The sequence below is a fragment of the Beta vulgaris genome, chromosome 8 (genome assembly GCF_026745355.1).
Source record: "Beta vulgaris subsp. vulgaris cultivar EL10 chromosome 8, EL10.2, whole genome shotgun sequence".
Taxonomy (NCBI): domain Eukaryota; kingdom Viridiplantae; phylum Streptophyta; class Magnoliopsida; order Caryophyllales; family Amaranthaceae; genus Beta; species Beta vulgaris.
In genome coordinates, this window is record NC_079209.1 from 20,041,850 (window position 1) to 20,069,263 (window position 27,414).

The following is a 27,414-nucleotide window of genomic DNA, read 5'->3' on the forward strand; positions in this document are numbered from 1 at the left end:
TGTATATGTTGAACAACCCCCTGGCTTTGAAAATAATAATCTCCCAAATCATGTCTACAAGCTTGATAAAGCTCTTTATGGGTTAAAACAAGCACCTAGATCATGGTATGAGAGATTATCAAAGTTCCTTTTAGAAAACAATTTTAAAAGAGGAAAGGTTGATAAAACCTTGTTCCTAAAATCTAAAGGAAATGATATTTTGCTTGTTCAAATATATGTTGATGACATCATCTTTGGAGCTACTAATGAAACATTGTGCAAAGAATTCTCAAGTCTCATGAGCAACGAATTTGAAATGAGTATGATGGGTGAGTTAAATTTCTTTCTTGGACTACAAATCAAACAAACTGAAAAGGGTATAATTGTTCACCAACAAAAATACATAAAGGAACTATTAAAGAAATATGGCCTCGAAAATTCAAAGATAAATCACACTCATATGGGAACTTCAACTAGATTAGATGAAGACTCCATAGGAACAAGTGTTGATCAAATAAAATATAGAGGAATGATTGGTTCACTTTTGTATCTAACTGCTAGTCGTCCAGACATAGCTTTCAGTGTTGGTTTGTGTGCTAGATTTCAAGCAAATCCAAAGGAGTCTCACCTCACTGCTGTGAAGAGAATTCTTAGATATCTTAAAGGAACAGATGATCTTGGACTCTACTATCCAAGAAGTGATACATTCGAACTAAAAGGATATGCAGATGCAGATTATGCTGGAGATCTTGTAAATAGGAAAAGCACCTCAGGTATGGCACAATTCCTTGGTCATAGTTTAGTTTCTTGGAGTACCAAGAAACAAAACACAGTTGCTTTATCCACTGCTGAAGCAAAATATGTAGCAGCTGCTGCATGTTGCTCTCAAATGCTTTGGATAAAACAACAACTTAGTGACTATGGAATAAACTTTGAATGTGTTCCTATTTATTGTGAGAATACAAGTGCTATAAGTATATCTAAAGATCTAGTGCATCATTCTAGAGTAATACATATATATATCAGACATCACTTTTTAAGAGAAAATGTTGAAAAAGGTTTGATTAAACTTGAGTTTTGTCAAAGAGACTATCAAATTGCTGATATTCTAACTAAGCCTTTGCAAATGGATAGATATGAAAAATTAAGGCTTGAGTTAGGGTTAATAAAAATTAAGTGATTGTTCCTATGTCATTCCCCCATGTTTGAATCAATTTGAGTGACTTTGTGTGTAAAAATAATTGTGTTTAATTGCCTAAGACCATTGCAAATTGGAATGTTGCAAGACATAAACATGAATTCAAAGAAATTAAACAACTCACAAATGTCACATAATACTCCCTTTACTGTTCCTAAGGTTAAGAAACATGCATGATATGAAGGACATTGGTATGTAGCATTAGTTGTTCCTATAGCACAAGTTCCTTAGCATTTATTCTCTTTCAAAAATTAAAACTCATAAAAATCAGAAAAATCCGAAAAATCCCAAAATAGGGGGAATCAGATTTAATTAAATCTTGATTCTTAGTTATTATCTTTTTGTTTTTTTTCTTTTTATTTTTATTTGCTTTATTTTTTTCCCGCGTGTCATAATTACTATTACATTTTTTTCCCGCGTGTCATAATTACTATTACATGAGAAGACTCTAAATGGACTTGGTTTGTCTGTCCAAGAAGGAGTACTCACTCAAGGGAGAATGGCTCCAAGTTCCTCAAGTAAAAGAAAACTGCCTAAGCTTGATTTAGAAGAAGATAATGATGTTATCTTGGATGACCCTGTTCCTAAATCGGAGGAACCGAAACCTAAGAGGCGCAAACACATTGCCATTAAGCCTAAATCTTCTGTTCCTCAGAGAGTGAGGAAGAGCACTCGTATAAAGATTGCTCAAGTTTATGTTCCTTCCAACAAGGACTCTCCATTAGTCCTTTCGGATAATGAGGAACAGGAACCCTCAATTCTCAAGGAACCTACTCCACCACCATCTCCTAAACTCTCTGTTCCTTTCACCAAATTGCCCTCCATTTCACCTTCATCCTTCTCTGTTCCTTCCAGTTTTGAGCAGTTGAAGGATGAAATAAAAGGCCCAAATCCTTTTTCTTCCACCTCCACAACTCTTCCACCCACACCACCATTCCTTCCTCCCATTTATCACCCTTCACCTTCTGTTTCTATTCCCGGAACAGATGAACCTTCCATTCTAACTCCTCCAGTTCCTCCACAAAATCCACCATCTGCCTCAAGTTCCAAGGGTAAGGAACAAGACACTACGGATGATGCTAACTGGGTAAATGATGTTTGTCTTCCTGCTCAACATATGATCAAATTTTATAATCATCTTCATTGGACTTTGGATGCTAAAACTGATACAATGGTAAGTCTTATGAAGAGCTTGAGTGATACAGTGGTTGCGCAACAAAAGAAGATGGACTCTATGGCCCGTGCCTTGGAGGAGTTGAAGGAACAGGTTGGACTCAACCATGGGGTGGTGATGAAGAATTTAGAGGATGTGGTAGAAGGACAAGTTGTAGAGGAGCACCATTCCCCTTCCCTTTCTTAGTTTTTTTTTTGTTTTGTTGTTCCTGTTTCCTTAATCAAGGAACACACCTTTTGTTTAATCCTTTTTCTTTTCTTTCTTTGTTTTGTTATGGAACAAGTGCTATATAATCAATGACTTTTACTCCTATGTCTGTGTTTCGAATGACTTGCATAATTTCTTCCTTGGAATGGCTAGTATTATGTGATTGATGTTTGAGCCAGTTTACTCTTTGATTTTCTAACTTAACCACCAATGTGCTTGTATATTGGTCTTAAGGTGTTAAATCAATTCATCAATTCATGCAGAGTCTATTCTTTTTGAGGATGACAAAGGGGGAAAATGATTTAAGGAACAAACTGTACATAAACTTGAAAAAATTGAAAATTGAAAAAAATTAAAAAATGGATAAGGTAAATGAAAAATCAAAAATAGGCTATTCAGTTACTCACATAATTGTGTTTTATTTTTCATTTTCTTCTTTATGTTTTTGTCATTATCATTCACTTATATTATTTGTTATTTTCCTTAGTTTGTACCTTTGTTGTCATCATCAAAAAGGGGGAAATTGTTGAACCCTAGTTTTGATGATGACAAAGAAACAAAGATGCAAACTAAGTAGTGAACTAATGAGTTATTTAAGTGTATGGTGTTTAAGGTATCAATGAAAGGAACTGGGAGAATACGAAGTCAAGGAAGAAGTCAAGAGAGGATTTCAAAGGCTAAGTAAAGAAGTTTCTAGCTGTTGATACTGGAGCAAGCATTGGATCAAGAAGAATAGAAGCTAGGCGTTTTATTTTCTAGTTCCAATGTAAAGGAACAAAGAAAGAATGGTAAGGAACAGTGGCAGCATTATTTGAGAATGAGAGTTTGTTCCTTTGTAAGGAACAAACTAAGTGGGACTAAATGAATATTTTAGAGGAACTTAGTTAATAAAAGGAACTAGACTTAGGCGTGCACAATATTAACGGTTAAAATATATTTGAGTAAGTCATGCCCAAAATTATAGGAAATTAGTTATATCTAATTTCAAATGATAAAATCAGTTTTAAAAAGAAAATCTGTTTAAGAAAAAGATTTCATTTTTCGGAAAAATTAAGAAAATAAATATCCGGTTTTTAGAAAGAATTTGTTTAAAAATATTATTTTCTTAAAGATTAAAAATTCAGTTTTAAGATAAAAAGGTTTTTATAAAACTGATTTTCGGATAAAGCTCAAGGAACTCCTATTACTTAGGAGTAATGGCTAAAGTATATCCACGTTCATTTATAGTTCATGGGATCATGGGACATGATGTGAAACGTGTTCCTTAGGGAAGGAACATCATGGGTTAATGGACTAAACATGTACTCTAGTTTTAATCCCACGTTCTTCATGATTAACACTATAAATATGAAGTCTAGATAAGTTCCAAATGTGTCTGACTAAGTAATTAAGTGAGTTTAACTAATTAAGTGTCAGTGCCTTCATTCTCTCATAATAGCCATTTGTTCTTTGCCTTCTTACTCTAATTCCACTAAGCTTATTTCGATCAATTGTATTTTGGTTTTTGGGGGTAAGGGAAGGGAGAGGCTTTGAGTGAAGCTTGTATGTGTGAGAAAACTTCGAGTGAAGTTGAGAGGAACTGCTGTTAAGGGAACAGTGGCTCAGGAACTTGAGTTTAGGAGCTCAAGGTGTGGCTCGAGTTAGAATTAGGTTATAACAAAGTTGTTTGGTCTAATTAGTGAAAGTGTTGAGTTTAAAATCCCTAGTGGTCGAGGTTGTTTCTTCTTGTTGGGCCCAAGAAGTTTTTCCTCGTAAAAATCCCTTGTGTTCCTCTAGCTTGTTTATTCGTTTAAGTTTTAATTTCCGCAAAAAGTTACGTTTATTTCTACACCTACAATTCAACCCCCCTCTTGTAGTGTTCCTAGGGAAATAACACCCTCTAAGTTACTTGAGTCCTCTCTCGAATGGTCCTCAAGAATAATCACTTAATCAATCAACTAAATCCTCTCTCGAATGGTCTTTAGTCAATTGATCACGAGATTCAATAAGTTCGGAAAATCCCTAATAAAGGATCCCCTTAATTTCTACCCAATATCTTGGGCTAGAAATTAAGTTGATTCTTGGGGATGATAAAAGAGTTCAAGATTCGATTAAAGAACATTTGAAATCAAAATACCAAAGTATAAATGTGATCTATATATCCTAAGGTTTCACAAAACACCAAGATCAATGCATGAACTTCTCTAAATATCACAATCACATCAACAACACATTTAAAACCCTAATTCATACTTTCACCTTAACCTAGATTATGAAACTACTCACTAATCATCGAGTTAAAGCAATTAAACAATAAATCTATGACTAATCTAAGGCTAAACATGATTAAGTAATGATTAAACTAATGTAAATCGCAATCATGGGACTAAGAGAATAAAGATCTAGAATAATCTAAGAACAAAAACGAACACCAGAAGAATGAATTAAAAACTGAAACTTTGAATTAAGATGAACGAGAAGTACCTTCAATATCAATGGAATCACAAACTAGGATCACTAATCTCAATTACCAATGAAAACTCAAGTGTTTTTCTCTCTAATACAAAACCCTAGAATGTTATGTAAAAACTAGAATAAAACGTAACTCTAAAACTAAAACAAAACTCATTTAATGAAGTGAAGGATTTTTTTTCGGACTCGCATGGTGCGGGTGCACCATGAGAAGGTGCGGGCGCACCACATGTCAGGTGTGGGCACACCACATGTCAGGTGCAGGCGCACCTATGTCTTCTGTCTCAACTGAAATCTTCCGTCATAATGTGCGGGCGCACAGGTAGCTGGTGCGGGCGCACAGGTAGCTGGTGCGGGCGCACCAGACACAGGTATGGGCGCACCTTCGTGTGCGGGGGAACTCTAGGCGCATCTCATGGCCTCTCACATCCTCTAGCTTGTTTCTTTAAGCCATGTCTCGCATTACTCGGCCCCGAAAAGGGCCATACCTGCAATTAAAACACGAGCAAACATAGTGAAATGCATATGTGCTAGAAATTCGATCAAAATAGATCAAAAATCTAGCAAAATGTCACTATGATCAAGTATGGTCAAGTGCATGAAATAGAAGGGAAAAGTGAGGAGAAAGAGGGAAGAAAAGGGAAAAAGGGAACCAAAACAAGCCAAAAGGAAGCCATAAAGTGCGTTAGGAACGCACTTATCAACATGACACCTGATCTTAGCCATTTTGAATCTAGATAGGTAGTCTTCTACAGACTCTCCTAACTTTTATTGGTTTTTGGCCAGATCACTTACAGTCAGTCTAGGCTCAGTGCGTCCAAAATGATTTGTAAATTGCACTTGCATTTCATGCCATGAATGGATAGAATTTGGTGGTAAATTTGTGTACCACCAAAAAGATGTCTCTGTTAGAGACAGGGAAAACATTCTTAATTTTAAAAACTTATTATCAACTGCTTCCCTACATTGACAATTGAACCTAACTAAATGGTCCTTAGCTAATACTTTATCATTGCCTGAGAATAAAGTAAAGTCAGGTATTTTAAATGTCCTAGGAAATGGGTTGTTCTATCAATCCATTCAGGATAAGGCTTTTGACCTATCTGCCTATGACCTTTCCTAGAGTTATCTTCTACTAGTCTTTGGACTAGTCCCTCAACTTGTGCTGCTAAGGGATCCTGATTTCTCCCCGAATATCCCATATTACCATTCCCAATGCCTCCTGTTTGATCATACATAGGTCTGGGATTAGGTGTGAAAGGTTGATTTTGAGAACCTCCCATAGGAACCTCCTGACGATGCACACAGTTAGGATTGGTTATTCCTTACGCCATTTGTGGGTATTCCATCCTGATAAGCACTAGTTGCTTGAGCAAGTGGAGCCTGGTTCTGACCATAGCTTGGAGCATTCCCATAATGAGACGTCCCAATGATAGGTAGTTGGTAAAGCATATAAGTAGAGGGTGAAGAAGGATTCCCAGCTATAGTTGGTTGATTAGGAGACATATATGCGTTAGGTATACTATTGTTGTTTGCAACAAAGGTACCTTGCCTCTGTCCTCCATGGGATGGTCCAAATTGGTGTGTGTTGTCACCAAAGTGTCCACCACCCATGGAAAATGAAGGTTGGTGACGTCATGACCCCTGGTGCCAGCATGGCTCCACGCCCGCTGCCATTCCATCACTTCTCCTAAAGTTTTCATGATTATTCTCTCCAAGGCTCAAGGGAATTTTCCTTGTTTGGTGCTCATGGGAGGAAGTTTGTGGATCATTTGAGACCATGTCATCTCTATTTTCAATATGGGAAAAATGTACCCTTGGTGGGTAAGCTATTGGAAAATCTGACGTTATGCCACGATCTTCTTGTGTTCTATTTAGTGGGACCTCTTCTAAAACCTTAAGTAGTTTCTCATTTAGCTGATAGTGTTTTTCAACTAGCGGTTCTAAGGGAGTAACTACTTCAGTAGAAAGAGACGTTGACATTGCCGTAAAAGTTGCACTCATAGTATCATTGATATCTACAAGTATTCGGTGAATTTGCCTAGATTTGATCCCTCTATTCTCCTCACTTATCTTTTGAAGGATATCAATGCAGACTTTGGTTAACTCATGGGCTAGAGTTCTGTAGCTAGAATCAAACTGTTGTCTTTTACTCTCTCCGGCTTCCAATCATAATTGTTTTATTATATCCGTGAATTTTTCTTACAATTGATGTACAAATCCACGACCAGTGCTGCTTGGAGATGAAACTTCCCTTTTAGGAGTTTCTCCATTTGATTCTCCTAGGACATGATGATTTGGTTCACCACTATCCTCTGGTACCCTAGTCTTTGAAGGTATTGAATCATTATTTTCCATGTTTCGGGAGGTTGATTCAACTTTAGGACCTTCGCTATTCATTCGAGAACGTATATCCAACATTTAAAGAAAAATAATAATGGTTGTTTTAAACTGTTAAATTGTAGAAGTTTTTTTTTTTTTTTTTTTTTGGAAGATAAGTAAAATTCATTAGCTCAACCATCACAAAGCACAACCTAAAGCTAGCCTATCAAGCCAGCAACAAGCTACAGTTGGACATGCCCAACATTACAGATTTTGGATCCATCTCCTATCTCTCTCTTTGACTTTATCACTAAGGATCTGAGTAATACGAAGCTTTACATTCATTTTAATTTCATGTACTGCCTTGTTAACAGTCATTAGAACCTGCTCCTAATAAGCAGAGTTTTTATTCCTCCAAATTGAATACACAGTAGCAGCTATAGCTGACAGTAGGACCATTTTCCTAGTCCTGTTTCCTGTGTATCCACTTCTAGCCCATCTGCATAGCTGGACCAGATTCCTTGGTCTCCATGTAACCCCTAACCACTGCATAACCTGTGAGATACATAGGTCACTGAACCTACACTCAAATAACAAATGAGCTACAGTCTCTTGTTGCTGCTGGCACAGTAGACATTGATCATCCTCACATACATTTATCATTTTGAGTCGATGTCTAGTCTTCAATCTATTTTGAATGGCAAGCCACATAATAAGTCTATGTTTAGGAATGGAGTATCTATTCCAAACATATCTAGCCCAGTTAACAGGTCTGCTTCCACTCAGTAAGGTCTGATAGTGTTGCTTTATGCTGAACTGCCCATTCATGAGCCATTGCCCTCCATTATTCTTCTCATTCATCATATTCTTTGCTTGACACACATATTTCCATGACCAGCTTGTATGGGCAGGGGCTGTATAGTTCTCCCAATTTGCATCTTTGATATAAATGCGATGCACCCATTTAACCCAAAGATTGTCTTGCTTTTGAGCAACACCCCAGGCAAGCTTACAGAGTGCTATCATATTCCATAGTCCAGTGTCCCTAAAACCCAAACTACCTTCTTTTTTGTTTCTACAAAGCTTATCCCAAGCAATTGCTCCAGGTCTTGTGTCATTGTGAGTGCCAGACCACAAAAAGCATCTGCATATTGAGTTCACCTCTTTCAGGACACTCTTAGGTATAATGAAGAGCTGCCCCCAATATGTGTGTATACTCATGAGAACACTATTAACTAGTTGGCATCTAGCTGCAAAAGACAAGTGTCTAGTTCCCCACACCCTTATCCTGATAACCATCTTCTCAACTAGGCTTTGACAGTCTTTAGCCTTCAACTTTGAAGTAGATATAGGCACTCCAAGGTATGTAAAAGGAGCTTCCCAACTTTAACCCACTGAGCTCAGCAACTCTTTGAATATCATTCTGAGTCATGCAGTGAAATAAATCTCTGACTTCTGCTTGTTGACCTCCAAACCTGATGTGTGAGAAAATAGTTGGAAGCCTTGTAATAACATATAGATGGATTTCACTCACCATGACAGAACATCAATAAGTCATCTGCAAAACACAGATGCTTAAGGTGCATACTTTTGCATTGTGAGTGAAATTTAAAGCCATCTAATACCTCCACATATGAGAGAATCCTGTCAAGGTAGGCCATACAAAGAGCAAAAAGCAGAGGGGACATTGGGTCACCTTGCCTGATGCCCCTCTGTGCTTCAAAGAACCCAGTAGGGACCCCATTAACCATAATGGAAAACCTAGGAGTTCTAACACACACCATAACCATTTCAATAAACTTCCTAGGGAATCCCACCCCCTCTAGCATTTGCTGTATAAAATCCCAACTGACAGAATCATAAGCTTTTTTTAAGTCCAACTTCATCATGCAACCAGCTTTCATGTTTTTCCTATTGTAGTGCTTCACCAAATCTTGACAAATCAAGACATTATGAAGTATGCTTCTACCAGATATGAAGGCCCACCGATTACTGGATACAATTTCAGGAAGTACACTATTCATTCTCTCACTGAGCAGTTTAGTGATACACTTGTAGAGCATAGTACAGCAGGCAATAAGGCGATATTCACTTACATTCTCAGGAACTTTAACCTTTGGGATCAAGGTTAAAGTTGTCACATTAATAACTTTCAGCAGTTTTCCAGTTTTAAAAAAATCAAGCACAGCTTCACTGATTTCCTCACCAATCACTTCCCAGCAGTGCTTGAAGAAGCAGCTGTTCAAACCATCAATTCCTGGTGCCTTATCATTAGGAATACTAAACATCACTCTTTTTACATCCTCCTTAGTGAATTCAGCAAGCAGCACGCTAGAGTGAGCTTCAGTGATCAGTTTACCCTTTTTAACAATATCATCCATCACCTTCTTCTGTTGTTCAACCCCTTTGAACAAGTTTTTGTAGAAATTAACAAACGCTTATTCCACCTGAATTTTTTTAGTCAACCAGTTTCCTTCCATGTCATGTATGGCATGAATTCTGTTGTGTCTTCTTCTAGCTTTGAGAGCTTGATAGAAAACTTTTGAGTTTTCATCACCACATTTTAACCATTTGAGCTTTGCTTGTTGCTGGAGCATTGAGTTGAGCATTTTTTGAGCCTGTTTGTAAGTAGCCTGAGCCTCCTTTTCTGCATTACAATAGCTAATATCCCTGGGGTTCTCATGCATTGCATTTTGAACAGCCACCATTTTTGATCTTGCACTGTTAACAGCAATTTCAGCATCCGTCCAGCCCTTATTTCTCATCCTTCTAATAGCTATTTTTATGTTCCTCAATTTTTGAACCACTCTATACATAACACACCCAGACACATGCATTTCCCATTCCTTTCTAACAATCACAAGCAACTCATCATAGTGACACCAGTAATTATAGAATCTGAATGGTTTCTTAAGGCTTACATCAGGGTATACACACACCAGCATAGGTGTATGATCAAAGTCACCCTCAGGAAGAATATGGGCCTCTGCACTATCATATTTATCCATCCACATCTGGTTAGCAAGCACCCTGTCAATTCTAGATAACACTCTGTGATCACCCTCCTGTTTATTACTCCACGTGTAATATCTTCCGGTAGCTTTAATATCACTAAGTTGGCATTCATTCATGCAGTCTAGCATTGGAGTAAGCTCAGACCTTCTCACAATGCCACCAATTCTATCATCAGATAGACTAATAGCATTAAAATCTCCTAGGACTAACCAAGCACCCACCCTCCCTTGGTGTATTTGCTTTAGTCCGGACCACAAATGACTCCTACTTTGTTGGTCATTAAATCCATACACAAAGGTACAATCAAATCCAGCAGCCCCTGTCTTAGGTTGAACCCAGCAGTGGATAAATTGGCTATTCACAGCCTTAATATCAACATTAAAGGCATTAGGACACCAGCCTATTATGATTCTCCCATTTTCATGACAACTCAGATTGTGAGTGAAACACCACCCACTACAAACATTCATATACATACTACCAAGATTCTTCACTTTTATTCTAGTTTCTAGAAGGCTAAAGAGCTTAATGTTGTGAGAGTCTATGAACTTTCTCACTTCATTCTGTTTATTTCTGCTATTTAGCCCTCTAACGTTCCATGCCAAGATACTATCCATCTTGAGTAGGGGTTATCACCCCCTGGCCTTTATCTACCAAATGCATCCCTGTATCATCAGCATCATTCTTTCTTTTATCCAACTCCACATCCTGCACTTCATCAACACCATTCCTTTCCTTCATAGGGTTCTCTGCCTCCTCATTCAATACATGGAATGAGTTATGTGTTTGTATCACAGGAGCTACTTGCTGCACAGGCTATTTTCTTCCTCCTACTTGCTGAAAACCTTCAGTATCTTTCACATTTTCTCCTTTCTTCACCCATATCTTCTTACCATCTTTATTCCTACAATTCTCACCCTCATGCCCAAACCCCTTACAGGTAGAGCACTTGATAGGCCTCCATTCATATTCCACTTTTTGTTCCACCCTACTTCCATGCTCATTACAGAATACAATGTTTTCAGGTAAAACATCATGTATTCCAACTTCCACCAATACCCTAGCAAAGTTCAGTTTCTCCTTCTCTTTTGTTGCCTGATCCATTTTGCTCACCTTCCCAACCATACCAGCAATCTTGTGCAAACTTCTCTCCCCCCAATATTTAAACGGTAACTGAGGGAATTTCATCCATATAGGAACAGTTGAAACATCATCCTTGTCTAAAGACATATCAGGGTCCCAGAGCTTAACAATCAACGGTTTTTGGTCAAAAAATATGAACCCACCCGTCGTTACTTTAAGGCTGGATTCCACTGAATCAAATCTCACAATGAACAGGCCTTTGCTAACCATGGCTATTTTATTAATTCCCAGCTTCCCCCATACTCTCCTAAAATAACCATCCATGACAGATAAAGCTGGGTTAGCCCCTAAAACAAAGCAAACAACAGCAGACGACCAAAACTCTACCTCCTCTTGAATGTCATCAGAATCAATTTTAACAAGGTTTTCCGTGTTACTAACCTGATTTTCCTGGAGTTCTACATCCTCTGCCCATGAGAGCCTTCTCATAGACCGCAGTTCTTTTTCACTACTCTGTATCACATTGAGCCATTCTGATAGCACCGATTCTCCCATCATCTTCTGCCCAGATTTCTTCCCTGACCCACCTGGAATATCCGCTTCCACCATATTAACTTCATTTTCTGCTCTATTCGATTTTTCCGATATCGGGCTAGGCACGTTCAGTGCAGAAACCCCCGTTACTTCATCTACACTCTTCGTTTTCCTCACCGGAGATGATGACGGACCTGAACCTTTATTCTTCCCTTTCCCTTTTTGAGCACTCTTCCTAGCTCGCCCTCTTCCCATGGCGTCAGTGTTAAGCTACACTAAAAGAGATAGCAATGGAACAGTGTTTTCTAGTGAGAAGGGGGAGTTTCTCTCTCTAGCATTTTTTTTTTAATAATTGTAGAAGTTATAAAGAAGAAATTTCATAATTTAATTATGAATCTTTCTCCTCCAACCGTGGTCGCCAAAATAACTTGTTAGTGCAAATTCAGTTGGTTGACTTTGCAAACAAGTCAATGCACACCCAATAGTTTGATACTAAATGTCACAGGAGTCTTAGTCCGTGGGGGTTACTGGTTTTAATTTGATAAAACCTTGCTAACGTACTTTGTTGTAATCTAATTGGTTAAACTACAACGCCTAATAAATTCATGCGAAAAACATTAAATAGTACAAAATCCGCAATAATTAATCTATTTATTAAAGCCAAATATTCCCATTCATATCACAAACTTCTAGAATAAACTTTTATAACACATATGAGGATAATCCAGTTGGACAATTAAAGGGAAAACACAAAGATGATTACCTCCATGAGTTGCGACTAAAATTGAAGATGAACAAACTCGGCACTAGTACATGCTCTAGATCTAAGAACTAAACTATAACCCTAGAAGGGGGTTGGCTGGGCTAGGATAAGGCTACGCTGGAAAGCAAGTTGTAAGTTATTGTGTGTTGTGTTTGTTGTTTTTTGCTTGATCCTTTCTTTATTTATATAGCAATGTGATACGTAACTCCCATGCATCTTTGGAGGAAAATGATTTGAATCATCTTTGATTCAATCATAACTTTCTTTTTCTAGGGCTGGAATAACCACGTTCTGATGCCCACGTAGCTTGCGTCATGATCAAATTGTTAACTGCTCACTTCTTCATCGTCGTTAAACTTCGATCTCCTGAATACCTCATTTGGTCCTTGACTTCTTTTGTCCTTCTTTCAGGGGCTTTTGGTCCTTGACTTTTGTTGACCTTATTTCATGGGCTTCTTATTAAGATTGGGCTTCTATATTAACATAAATATTAAACCCTTTGGGGCCTAATACAATGTACAATAATAAATGCTTAGTCATCCTCTAAAATTGGTAGTAACACACATTTTGTTAATTGTGCTCGTTTTTCTGTGGAACATAGTAACTTTATTGTAGCTGTCATTGTTGGTATTGAACCTCAATCCTTCAAGGAAGTAATGAAAGATCCAAGTTGTCGAGAAGCAATGCAAAAATAAATTCAGGCTCTCATACATAATGGGACATGGAGTATGGAGACTCTTCCTCCTGGGAAGAAAGCTCTTAGAAGTAGTCGTCAGGTGTATAAAATAAAATATAATTCTGATGAAAGTATCGAACATCTCAAGGCGCGATTAGTTGTGTTTGGAAATCATCAAGTCGAAGGTATTGATTACACATATACTTTTGCTCCCGTTGCTAAAATTACCATTGTTCGCGCTTTTCTTGCTATTGTTGCTGCTAAAGACTGGGAGCTACATCAAATGGATATACATAATGCATTCTTGCATGGTGACTTGACTGAAGAAGTGTATATGAAAGTCCCTTCAGGTTTTAGGGTGCGCACAATGGTAAGGTTTGTCGATTGTGGAAATCTCTTTATGGTTTGAAAAAGGCACTAAGATGTTGGTTTGCAAAATTGGCTCATTCTCCTAAAGCATATGGTTTTAAACATTCATATTCAGATTACTCATTGTTCATTTATCGGAAGGGTGTTGTTCAACTTTACATTCTTGTTTATGTGGATGACTTAATACTTTATGGCAATAATTCCACTGCTCTTATTGCTTTTAAAAAGTAATTGTGTTCGTACTTTCACGTGAAAGATCTTGGTGCATTGAAGTATTTTCTGGGTAGTATTGAGGTTGCTCGAAATCAAGATCTTGGTCTATTTGTGCCAACGAAAAATATGTTCTTGACATCATTGCTGAGTTGGGTAATCTTGAAGCAAGTTAATTTTCCTATGGAGCAGAACCATAAGTTTGCTCATTCTACTAGCCCATTACTTGAAAACGTTGAGCATTATCAGAGGTTAGTTGGCCGACTTATTTATTTGGCATTTACTAGACCTAGTTTATCATACTCCGTTCATATTTTGTCCCAATTTCTTAATTATCCCCGTCGTCACTACTACAAAAATGGCCAAAGAGACTACCTATAGGAGACCGGTTGAGGTTACTAACCCATTACTTAAATATAGGAAACCATTGATTATATAAAACCAGTCTCTTAAGTTTAACTATTTGACTAATTAAAAAAGTTGTTTTGAAATAAGAAACCGCTTCTAAGTAAAACCGATTTTCTTGAAATATTTTAATTTTTTAATTCAATTTTTTTTCAACATAATACACTATGATACGTATATATTCTTCTTATTGATATATAGGAGACTACTTCTAACCAGAATCGATTTTATTAAAATATTTTAATTTTAAAATTTAATATATTTTAACCTAATACTAGTGTAGCTTTGTAGTATATTTCTATATATACTTCTATTTAATTTGAATTTTTTTTTCCTTTTTGAAGCAACAAATACAATAAAAAAAAAATCACCACTCCTAGTATTATGTATTTACTGCATCGTGGTTTACAGCAAGGGATAGAAGTTTAGGATAAACCAAAAACACCCCCCTTAAACCTTTCTCTCTCCCCGTGAAACCCACAAACCCCAAAACCGACACTCAAACTGTGGAACCCCACCAATTCTCTCTCCTTCGCCTGTTGTGCCTCCCTCGCCGGAGTTTTCTTTTTGTCACCGGAGCCTCGCCTCTCCTCGCCGGTGTTTTACTGCGTAGCGTTGTCTCTCTCTCTCTACTTCGTGATGTTGTCGTTGTTTCGTCGCTGCTGTTATTGATGCTCTTTCGCTGTTGTTAGTTTGTTTAAGTTGGACATAAATCATATTTTAGTGAGTTAATCTAGAATCGGATTCTTGTTTATTTCAAGATTTGATTATGATTAGCTAATTGATTATGGAGTATTAGTTTAATTGCGTGGAGTTGTAGTGGTTGCTATTGGTCGTTGTTGTTGTTCTTGAAGGGTTATTGTTACTGTTATGTTGTTGTATTGTTGTTGTGGTTGTTGTTGTTGTTGTTGTTGTTGTTGTTGTTGTGTTGTTATTGATGTTGTTTTAAATTCTATCAACACATGGCAAGATTATATTTGACTATATTTCTGTTAGTTATGGTTGAAATCAATTAGTGAGTTATATATGGATTAGTTATTAATCTAGTTAAATTAATAATCTGAATTATAGAATGTTTTAGCTACAGGGACTAAGGTTGCGTTGGCGCAGGCTGTTTTTGCTTATATTTATAGAGATTTGAGATTGTTGAAAGAGAAGATTGTAAGTTTAAGAGATTTCGGTGATCAATTTTATACAAATGTGACGAAAATTGCCCTTTGGGCTCCCTTGCAATTATTGCAAGTTTAGATTTCGGAAAGGTTTTTCAAAATTGATCCCAAAATCTAATCCTAATAATGTATGTGCAAAGTCTAAATTTGGGGTAAAGATCTGATTGTTTTTTCATAATCCATAGGAACTAGGCTACTAATATGATATGGAAGGAAGTCTAAATATGAATTAAGGTTATGTTCATTTCACCTTATTTTTGCTTATTTCAGGTCTAATCAGATCAGATCAGAAAAAATAAGTTCAGATCAGATCAGTTCAGATCATGCTTATATTTAAAAATCACTATATCTTTCATTACATATTAGTAAAAATATAATAATTGAATATTAATAAAGTACTTATTGAGACGAATCAAACAAGACCCCACATGACTATATTTTTTCTTATATATTGAGAAAAATCTAAAAGATAAGATCTTGTTATCAAATCAGATCAGATCAGATCAGATCAGAAAAAATAAGTTTAGATCAGAAAATTTCAGGTGAACTAAACATAGTCTAAGTAAGATTATTTGCCGGTTTCCTAATATGAATCCTTCAAAGCCTGAATTATGGCTATGTTTTCCTCCTTTCTACTCCTCTTATTAGTTGGAGAATGACATAGGCTCATAACCAAACGGATGTTCGTCATCGTTGTACATATTTTAATGCTCTTCAATGGTAAACATTTTCATTTCCAATATTTACTTCGTGGTTCTTAATCATTATCTAATTTGCTCTTAAAACTTACATGATATGAGTTAGGAGCTAGCCTATATGATATGAAATAGGAGCTAAATCATTATCTAATTTGCTCTTGAAACTTATAAAATACATATTTATACTAATTCTAATTATAGTTATCTGAAATTATTTTGTAGTACTTTCTAGGGATTCCTAGCACTTATTCCCAAGAGATGATTGACGAGCTAAGAGATATGTGGGTGAATTATTTAAACAATCAAACACAAGACGATGGAGATTGAAGACGACGGTCAAGTTTGCTCTTGTACATATTATTTGATTATTTTAGAATTTTAGTTTTAGTAGCTAGCATTAGATTTTAGAAACTTTATTTTAAGACATTATTAGAAGAAATTGATGCTTTGAATGAAATTGATTTTGTATATAAATTAAATGTAGCAAATATTTTTTGACATGATGAATAAAGCAAAGCAAGACTTTATGTTTAATAATATTATTGTGGCTATTTATAATTGTTATACAAACCTGTCAAAAAAATTAAAAAAAAATAAATTTTTTAATTAAAAAAAAAGCGTATATATAAGGAGCCGCAAATACATGATAATGTATGTATATTGTAACATTTTACTTAAAAAACGTATAATAAACCTAAGAAATCGGTTATGGTCAATAAATGGTTTCAAAGGGTAAGGTACGTAAGGAGATTGATTTTTAATGTTAAATGGTCTCCTAACCTCTTTACATATTATATATACACTTATTTAAGAGACTGGTTTTATCTGTCAACTGGTCTCCTAAATAAACAAAGAAACCAGGCATTATGACCGGTCTCTTAACGTAGGACACATGTCAGATGGAGATGTGTTATAGTCCGGTTCTATAGGCCATTTTCAACCGATTTCCTAGGCCTTTTTTTTAGTAGTGCGTGAACATTGGGATGCCGCCATTCGTGTAGTTCAGTACTTGAAAGGTTGTCCGGGACAAGGCGTTCTTCTTCGTTTCCGATTGTGACTTGTCTTTGTGTGGTTTATGTGACTCATATTGGGCTAGTTGCCTCCTTACTCGACGCTCTTTGTCTGATTGGTTGGTTTTTCTTGGGCGTTCTCCCATTTCTTGGAAGACTAAAAAATAAGTCATTGTTTCAAGGTCTCCTGCTAAGGCTGAGTCTGGCTTCTGTGACTTGCGAGTTGAAGTGGTTAAAGGGTTTGCTTTTGAGTTTGGAAGTACAACACCCCAAAGCTATGAGTTTGTACTGACTACTATGATAGTCAATCGGCTCTGTATCTTACGCAAAATCCAGTTTTCCATGAACGTACCAACCATATTGAAGTTGATTGCCACTTTTTACGTGATGCCATACAAGATGATACGATTAGCCCCTACTAAGTTCCTACAAATACGCAACTAGCGGATACTTTTACTCAAATTCTTGGTCATAATCAATTTTTGTTCCTCCTTCGCAAGTTGGGCCTTTGTGATCTTCATACTCCAACTTGAGCGGGGGTGTTAGGATTATGCTATTATTATGTATATATAGTTGTATTGTATTAATAGTTTTGGCTTATTAGTTATTAGTGTATAGCTTTGGTATGTAATAAGTCTAAGCCCATTTAGTATTTACCTAATTGTATTTAAGCTTCGTTGAGTTAATGAGAAGGCAGACATATACCATCAAATCCTTTACAAGTATTTTTTAGGGGATTCTCATTGTTAAGTTGAACCTCTTAGTATCAAAACTCAAATAATTCAAATTATATACTTTTTCCTTTTTTTTACTTGCAATATATTTTTAAAAGAGAAATAATTAATTACTTGCAATACTTTATACTTTTGCTTTTCCTTTTCCTTTTTCTCTATGTCTCTCCCATCACATTGGACCCTCTTTTTTTTTCTCTCCACCTCTCTCTTTTGCATTGGAGTTGATGAAAAAAAAAGTGTTGCAAGTAAAAAAAAAAAACGAAAAAAATATATCAATTTTTAACACCTCAATACTATCTTCATATGTTTATTTAAATGGCCTTCTCGTGTTGGCCAATGACAAAGAATTACTAAAAAGTATCTCTATTATAACCATTGTAATTGCGTCTGGTTTGTGTCATATTAATATGACTTGTGCTCTCTAAGTGGCCAAAGTAGTATATTATGAACATACCTCGACGGAAACCAATGCTATCCGTTTGTTTGTCGGCATTATCATATATCAATGATTGCCACTAAATTTGTTTTGCGTTTGATCTTGAATCCTGAACTTTAAGTAAATCAGGCGTGAGCCATAAGAAACGGAGCCATTTTGAGCATCTTATCTGACTTGCCTTTAACTTGCAATACAGAACTTAAATCTGTTACTCCTATTTGTTTCCCTTGTCAAATGACAACCCCCTAACCCGGGTTGAAAATCTCTAAATCGATACCTCAACTGTGTACCTGACAAATTACAAGTATTTTGGATCGATTAACATTAGATCACGACCTACTTTCGACAATTTGAATTTGCCTACCCATATAATAAAGAGAAATTTTTTGCATCTCATTGTTGGTATTGTTTTTTACTCCAACAGAGATATTTTAGTAATTTAAAAGGCTGAAAAATATTAAGTAAAGTATAAGTTAGCGGAGTTAAATTGGTAGCAAAGAATTACTTTGGCATTGATATTACAGTGATTATTTCAATAAGAAGTTAACAACTTTAAAATGATTTGGAACCGATTTATATTTACTTTGGTACTCAACCCTATGAAATTACTTTCGTACCCTTGTTGGAGTCCAACAATGAGATGCCTATTCAACCTCATTAAAAATACCTTGTTTGTAATAAGTTTTTTAAGAGATTATATCTTTTGAGATGCATTCACTTTCTGTGAGTGCATATTTTATAAGACTTTTTATCAAAATATAGTATATGTGCCTAATTTTCTAAAGTTAATCTATTTCAGGCGATAAAAAAACTAATATGAACCCGGTGCACACTAATAAGTCTGCACCCGATCCGTATCACGTGAGTTTAAGATAGTGTATATTGATATGATATAGTATATGTTATAATGATATAGTATATGTTAGATATAGTGTATGTTAAAATTATATAGTGTACCTATGTATAATATAGTATATCTATTTTTGATATAGTGTATCTATTTTTGATATAGTGTATGATTCTGTGATGCGTTTAAGTAAATATTTTCCTATAGGATATAATGTACCTAGTTATGATATATTGTTCCTATAGGATATAGTGTACCTAGTTATGATATAGTGTACCTTTGTATCATATAGTGTACGTAGTTATAATATAGTGTATCTATTTTTGATATAGCACCTATGTATCATATAGTGTTTCTATTTCTGATATAGTGTATGTTTCTGTAATGCGTTTAACTAAATATTATCTGTATCTCCTATTGTATACCTATAGGATATAGTGTACCTAGTTATGATATAGTGTAGCTCTGTATGATATAGTGTACCTATATATCATATAATGTTCTTAATCGGTCACGTCTCTAGGCCTGGTCCACATTATTTTTAGTGTGAATCGGATCCATATAAGACGGATTGTTCAGGCGATACTTCATACTCTTGCAAAGTTTCTACAAAATGCTAATAAATTTCAGGACCGTCGAACAAGTTCTTATAAGATCATATAGGAAAGGAATACTGCCAAAGTTCAACTTAAATTAATGTTTCTTCATCTTATAAGATCCTTAAAATCAAATATTTTATAAGTATTTGATAGGTGGTAGTAAGTGAGTAATTATGATCATACTTTATAAAATAATAATATATTTTGATGCGAATGTCCATCATAATGCGTCCCAACCTGAATGTGTAGGTAAAACTTGATCTACATATCCTGTTAGTATGTCACCACTAGTAGAGAAAAGGCAATTTGCGTCGGATGTGAGGCGCCTATTTGCGTCGGACATAGGTGCGACGCCAAAGCCCTCGACGCAAATGATCTATAATTGATCTGCGTCTTATGCGAAAACGACGCAAATTGTTTAGCTATTTGCGTCGCACCTTGTATACGATACGACGCAGATGGCTCTCCCCAGCCCAACAAACTGCCAAAGAAGGGAAATTTGCGTCGCACCAATGGCCATGTGCGACGCATATGTTCAATTTTTTTAAAAAAAAAGTAGAATTTTCGTCGGATGGAGGGCCACATCCGACGCAAATGGCCCATTTTTCAAAAAAAAAAAACGAAATTTATTTCACCATTAACAACCAGAGACAAACTCACATGAATGCAAATAAAACACCAACCAGAATTACAACATGGTTGCATCCAACATGGATGAAATACAAAATGTCAAAACAAACACATGAACGAAAATAAGACAAAATCAGATCTAAAAACTGAAAGAAATAACACGAAATTGAACATTAAAATTGAACGAAAATAAAACGAAATTGAACTTGGATGAAATCGAGTGCTGAACGAAATTGAAATGATGCGGTGAAATTTTACGTTTAAGGAAAGAAATGGAGTGAGTGAGGGAGGGGGTGATTTAAACCTAAAGACACGCGGACTAAGTTGTGGGCCGCGGATCTGCGTCGGACGGGTCGTGAAGTCCGACGCAAATTGGGCTTTTGCAACGCGTTAAAATAACATCCGACGCAGATCTCCGGAGACGATTTGCGTCGTATGCGTCTGAAGGTCCGACGCACATTAGGCTTTTGCAACGCACCTATGGTATATGCGATGGATATAGCTTATACTGGTGCTCATTTACACATGATGTGCGTCGCACTCTTTTTCGCGTGCGACGCAAATGACCCTTTTGCGTCATTTTCGTTTCAGTGCGACGCAAATCAGGGGACGCAAATCGTCGTTTTTCTAGTGGTGTCATACATTACTATTGAATTTAAGAGCTGATGAAATTCAACCCAACAACAATATTTTTTTTTTTTTTTGGTAATTGCCAATAAAGAACGGATAATCTATCCAATGGATAAATAAAACCAAAACTATCTCTGACTATATATTATTATATCTTCCTTTTAAAATTTTCATCATCCTGTTTGTCAAAGGACCAACTCAACCAAAAGCTTAAGTTGATGGTTGAGGCCCCATGAACAGATTTATACTCTATCACGCCCCCTCACGCAAGAGCCCTTTGGGCTTGAAATGTGGATGCAACACAGGTTGCCCTCATACCTGGCGCTAAATATTCCACTTAGCAATGAGGGGGTGATGAGATTCGAACCCGTGACCTTTATGTCACACTGGCTCTTGATACCATGTCAAAGGACCAACTCAACCAAAAGCTTAAGCTGATGGTTGAGGCCCCATGAACAGATTTATACTCTATCACTATTAATACTTTCGAAGCGTAGGGGATATAACGTAGTGGTGTCAGAAATAGATCTGACCGCTGGGTCAACCTGATTCTGACCTGACTTGAACCTGGTTCGACCTGTGGGAGTCAATCCCCAGACCTGACCGAAACCTGACATGGGATGACCCAGACCTGACCGGTACCTGGCAAGATTATATGTTGTCCTGACCAGACAGACCTGCATTCAAATTTGAACCCGACCATACTCAATCAGATATAACTAAAATTCAATTATTTTTTTATATCTACAAATCATTTAAATATATTAGTTTATTAAATTTCTTACATTTAATAATTAATTAAGTAAAAAATTAAATTACATTTAAGTCAATGATTAACTCCAATTCCTTATAAGCTAACTCCAATTCCTTCAAAAAATACTAATATTTCTCAACAATAGAATCTATATTCTAATTAAACCCTTTTTCATAAATCTAAAACTGATATTGTAAGGCTTTTTAATCTTCAATGTTAACAACATTTACGTAATACTAATTAATTGGAATCCAAATCAGAAACTAACCAAACCCTTTAATAAGAAACAAAGAATAAAGAAAACTAAATTAGAATAACTTATGGAATTCAAACAATACTAATATTTCTCAACAACATAATCTATATTTTAATTCAAACAATACTAATTTGTTTTTCCTTACAGTTCACACATATTACTATCATCAAATAAAAATGCAACTTCCTCCGGAAATTGTCAAATCCATAACTTTGATTCCAATTTTAAAATAAAATAGTAATGATTGGTAAACAGGATTTAGATTGATACAACATTTTACTGGGAAATAAAAAAAAATCGATCAATCGAACGACATTTTCATACACAAATCTAATGCCTCACCAATCAGGAAATCACCATGATTTAATTTCTAAGCTAACTAAAATTGAGCAACAACAAGGAAAACGCATAAGAGTTTACGACGACAGCAGTCCACCACTAGCTGCACACCTCGCAGCAGCGCGTCGAACAGTAGTGTTGGAGGCAAACAGAAACCGCAGGAGAGAGAAGATGATATACGGAACAACCAGCGACAGCAGCACCGACAAGGCTCCGGTGATAGGGAAGATCGACGAGCGACGAGCGAAGATCGACTACCGACGAGCGACGACGACTACAGACGAGCGCCGAGCGACGACGACTACCGACGAGTGCAACGACTACCGACGAGCGACGACGACGAGGGATGAGCGACGATCAACGAGGGATAGAGTGTGAGGGGTAGTGTCGGCATGGGGTGGTTGGCTGAGAGAGGGATGGGGATTAGGGTTTTAGAAAGGAGAGATGGAAGAGATAAGAGAAATCAGAAATGGGAGATGGGTTTGCGTCTTTGAGAGATTGATGGTTAGATTTTGATTCTTTTCAAATCAATGGTTCTAATTCATGATCCATGACATTAATTTTTGACCAATAGGAAAAGAGAATGATCTAGCACATGGATTGATGACTTGTCACATGATTGACAATCTTATATTTTTTATAATCTTACTAATTCTTATCTTGGTTTAGTTACTTCTAACTTTAATAATTAGTCATTTATCTTATTAATTGAAATTTTGGTTATTTTATTTAAATTATTATGATTAGTGTTTAAGTATTTTTATTGGAATTATTATGATTAGTGTTTAAGTATTATTATTTAACTATAAGTTATAATCTTACTAATCATTGTCTTGGTTAAGTAACTTACTAACTATAATTTGAAATTTTGGTTATTTTTATTGAAATTATAATGATTAGTATTTAAGCCATAACTATCATTTACTAATTAGCATAATAATAACAATAATAGTATATTATTATTATTATTATTATTATTATTATTATTATTATTATTATTATTATTATTATTTAATTAGAGTTGTGAATTGAGTTTCTAAATTCTAATTAGACTCCATACTTATGGCGTTACTTATACAACTATCGTCAATATATTACTCAATTAAGTAATAGTATAATTATAAGTGAACTTATATATAATGTTACATTGACTTTGATTATCGACTTACAATGATACATTCATTGATCTCGTTCGATAACAACTTGTTTCAATCCAAATACATGTTTTAGTTCAAAATGCATTTAACATGAAGACTACTATCTAAAATGTAGTGTACTAATTAGATAAACTAGTATACTATTTTCTTGAACTAGCTTATAATCTATATTGATACATTCATTAATCTTATATAGTAACAACTTCTTTAATTGATCAAGCTAGTGACTTATTGAGTTGGTATAAGTCTATGTGAGTAACTAACTAAATGCTAAGGTAACATATGATTGTTAACAAGTTACTATCCAGTTAACTATTGACTTTATGGTTGTTATGTTTACCATCATTTATATAAACTATTGTTATGTTTATTATTATTATCGTATAACATATGAACTCTAGTTATGATCACTTAGGCCTCATATGAACCTTTGTTGTAAACATATGATTGTCATTTATTATAATATCTGTAGCAGCCCGAAAAATTTTAACCTTTAAAAAAAAAAAAAACATCTCGATCATTCTCCATGTGCGTACCAATAATATCATATGTGCATATTCGTAATGTTATTATAATTAAATTTTCTTATGATCACTGAAGGACAAGCGAAAGTGTTCAATTACCTATGGTAAAGGGGTAATAAATTGTTCCTAGGAGGATGGAAGGAGTAAAATAAACTCTAGAAAAAAAAAAATGAAACCAAGTTCTATCTTAGATTTGAGACTTTAAAATGAAACCAAGTTCTATCTTAGATTTGAGACTTTGGAAGTAACATCACTTTAGGGCCATGAATAAAGGAAAGAAACTCTAAAAACACTTGTAATATACCCTACCATGTGTGGGCTACTAGTGTACATCTTTTTGTTGGCTAGGAAGGGGTTTTAGGGCCCAAACACATGATTAAGTGAGTTAAGGGCTGTGGACAGCAACCCATAAAATGAAGGATATCTCATTAAACTTATGAGGAAAGTGAAGATTGGGATTCTCAATGGGTAGGGACAACCCTAGGGTACACCCCAACTTCCAAAGCCCCTAAATTAATTGAAATAACTTTGCCCACTTCCCCTTTTCTCCATTGCATGCACCCGCCAGAAATAAGAGGTGCAATTCCTCTTTCTTTCCTTTCTCCTCTTCGTCCCTTACAGCATTTTTTGGAAAAAAATTTCTTAAAGGACCCTAATCTAGTATTTGATTGAAATCTTGCAGAAAAAGGAGTCTAGGAGTAAAGATCTTTGTAGGAAAATAAGAAGATTTTGAAGAATCATCTCATACAAGAAGAAAAATTTAAAGGAAGTAGAAAACATATTTAAAGTTGGATGTAAGCTTAGCTCATGAAACTAATGGCATGCATTGATAAAACCATGTAGGAACTTGGAGTTTAAAGTCTTTGGAGGTAAAAGGAGCTTAGGAAAAACGAATTGAGTGATAGATCAAGGAGAATAAGGTACATAAGAACACCCTCTTTATTTACTATCTTTAGCTTTGGTGAAATTTTGATGTGTGGTAGTTCAATTATGTTTTTTTTGATCAAATTGATGAAAATAGTTCATGCATGTTGAATTTTGAGTTAAGATTTCACTTGCATGTGATTGATTTTTAGTTATAAATACTCTTGATGTTCATCCATGAAAGAGGAGAATTAAGGAAGTCACCCTATTATAATGGAAATGAATTTTGATAAAAGTATGTATTATTATGCAATTATGTGGATAAATGGAAGTATATATTTTATTCTATAGGTGATAACTTTCTTTTACAGATTTAGAAGCCTTTTCTCTTCATTCATAATTTAATAAAAAGTTCTCTCTAAAGGAAATTCTTAGGATCTTAGTAAAGTGTTGAGTATTGTTTTCGGATTTCATGTGACCTGTTACTGTAAATCGAAGTTTTGACCCCCGAAACGTGATTTTTAGCCTTTTTCTATTTCACGAGAAAATGTTTGTAACGAAAAACTCTTGAGGATAGGTCATGAAATTTCTCGATTTGGACTCCTGAGCAGGAAGTTAGAACCATTTTAATGCTACTGTTTTATGCTGAAATTTCTGACGAAAGTTTATATGTTCAAACTAGTTTACTTTGTAAAGGAGGTTTAAATGAGCAAGCTAGATACCTAGGTATATGCATATTTTGTACAACCAGCATAGTTTGACTATTTTCCTAAAAAGTTTTACCTTTCATCAACATGGGAAAAATTCAATTATTAAACGAGGAATTTCACGTAAGGTTTAGTACATTAAAACAATGGTAATACTAGGATGAGTGTGACTCCTCCTTTTCCTCTTCTTATGGATGAATATATGTTCTTTCATGTGAGGTAGTGATGTACTATTATTTAAACTACAGATATAAATAGATTATAAATGGAAATGGGTAAAGGCCGGTACCTAGTAAGGTATGGTATGAACAACAACCCTTGGAGGATGGGTGATCTCCTTTCGAACCCTCGCTGGGTGGGTGAAGTCCAGCAAATAATAAGAATGGGACATGTCCTAGTTAAGGCTTGCAAGCATAAAATTTTAAACGGTGGGGTGACGACCTCCAATAGTTTAGAGATAGTCGGCCCTAGTATAGGAGCCCCTCTCTACTCGTGTTCACTTTACCCAAGTATAATAATGTTTTGATTTGAGGAAGTTGAATGACTTGAATGGTGATCTTCATGATGTAATTTCTTTTTATCACTCTAAGGTTTTGCACATGAATATTGATTCCAGTATTGGTAAATGTATTATTTGTGAAATGCATTGATTTTATTTTAACACAACTAGATTTCATGACATATAAGCCACCAAACATGAATTTTGGGGTGGACCCTTGTACTCAACTGTCTGTTGATATTTGTTCTTGAACCTGTCCTGGTGGGGGCAGGAGTGTAATTGTTGCAGGAAGATCAAAGGAGGTGGGGAAACTACTTCTTTAAGTTTGCCATGGTCGCGTGGGTTGGCAACATTTTGTGAAGTCTTTTGTTGTTGTGTTGCTTCGTAGTCGACCCCCATCTTTCACTGGAAAGCATTTTGCTATAAATACGCATATATATATATATATATATATATATATATATATATATATATATATATATATATATTTGTATAAGTATTTTGAATGGTTTCTTTTAAGGATTATAAATCGATGGTTTGTAATGATAATGTTTATAAAGTGCGCTATCTTAAGTATGATTGTTGTAAATCTAGTGTTACATGTAGCTTGTGGTAGCCCCACTTAGATTAAATATGTGTCCATGACACACGAAAAAGGTAATTATGATGCTTGAAAATGTGGGGCTGTTACAATATTATAATATATCAAGAGTCGTTGTACTAATTTATAATCAATACAGTATTAGAATGGTTTTACAATTATTTTAATACCAATGTATAGTACTACTAAAATGATTAAACATATTGATTAAATAGTTTGTTTATACTTTATCATATATAGTCACAACATAATACATATACACCGCGTTATTATATGTTTGTTATTGGTATATCGTACTAACATATATATATAAGCCTACTGATAAAATAGTTCCTTTATAGTCACATATATATACAAAGTTAAGAGAAGACCATAAAATACTATACTAGTATTAAACTATAGTATAACATAAAAACAATTAACTTAAATAATCTTATAACTTATAAAGATAAGGGAGTGTTACGGTTGTTAATCTTATACTAGTATTAAACTATATGGTTGTCAAAAAAAATGAAGAGTCGCTCTACTCCTTTACTCATTAGAGTGGTTTTACGCAGTTGATTATTCGAAATAA

The 27,414-nt window shown here is 35.3% G+C and overlaps 1 protein-coding gene across 1 annotated transcript; it reads right to left on the bottom strand.

The window, feature by feature from the left end:
- Window positions 1–9,769: 9,769 nt before the first annotated feature.
- Window positions 9,770–10,816, bottom strand: LOC104882931 (uncharacterized). The gene has a single exon (XM_010667354.1). It carries the CDS (start codon window positions 10,814–10,816, stop codon window positions 9,770–9,772), a length of 1,047 nt encoding a protein of 348 aa, XP_010665656.1.
- Between the last annotated feature and the right edge of the window lie 16,598 nt (window positions 10,817–27,414).

What these genes read in the sequence shown, in the direction of transcription:
- LOC104882931 (XM_010667354.1), bottom strand. Translation starts at nt 10,816, where the DNA reads ATGAATGTTTGTAGTGGGTGGTGTTTCACTCACAATCTGAGTTGTCAT.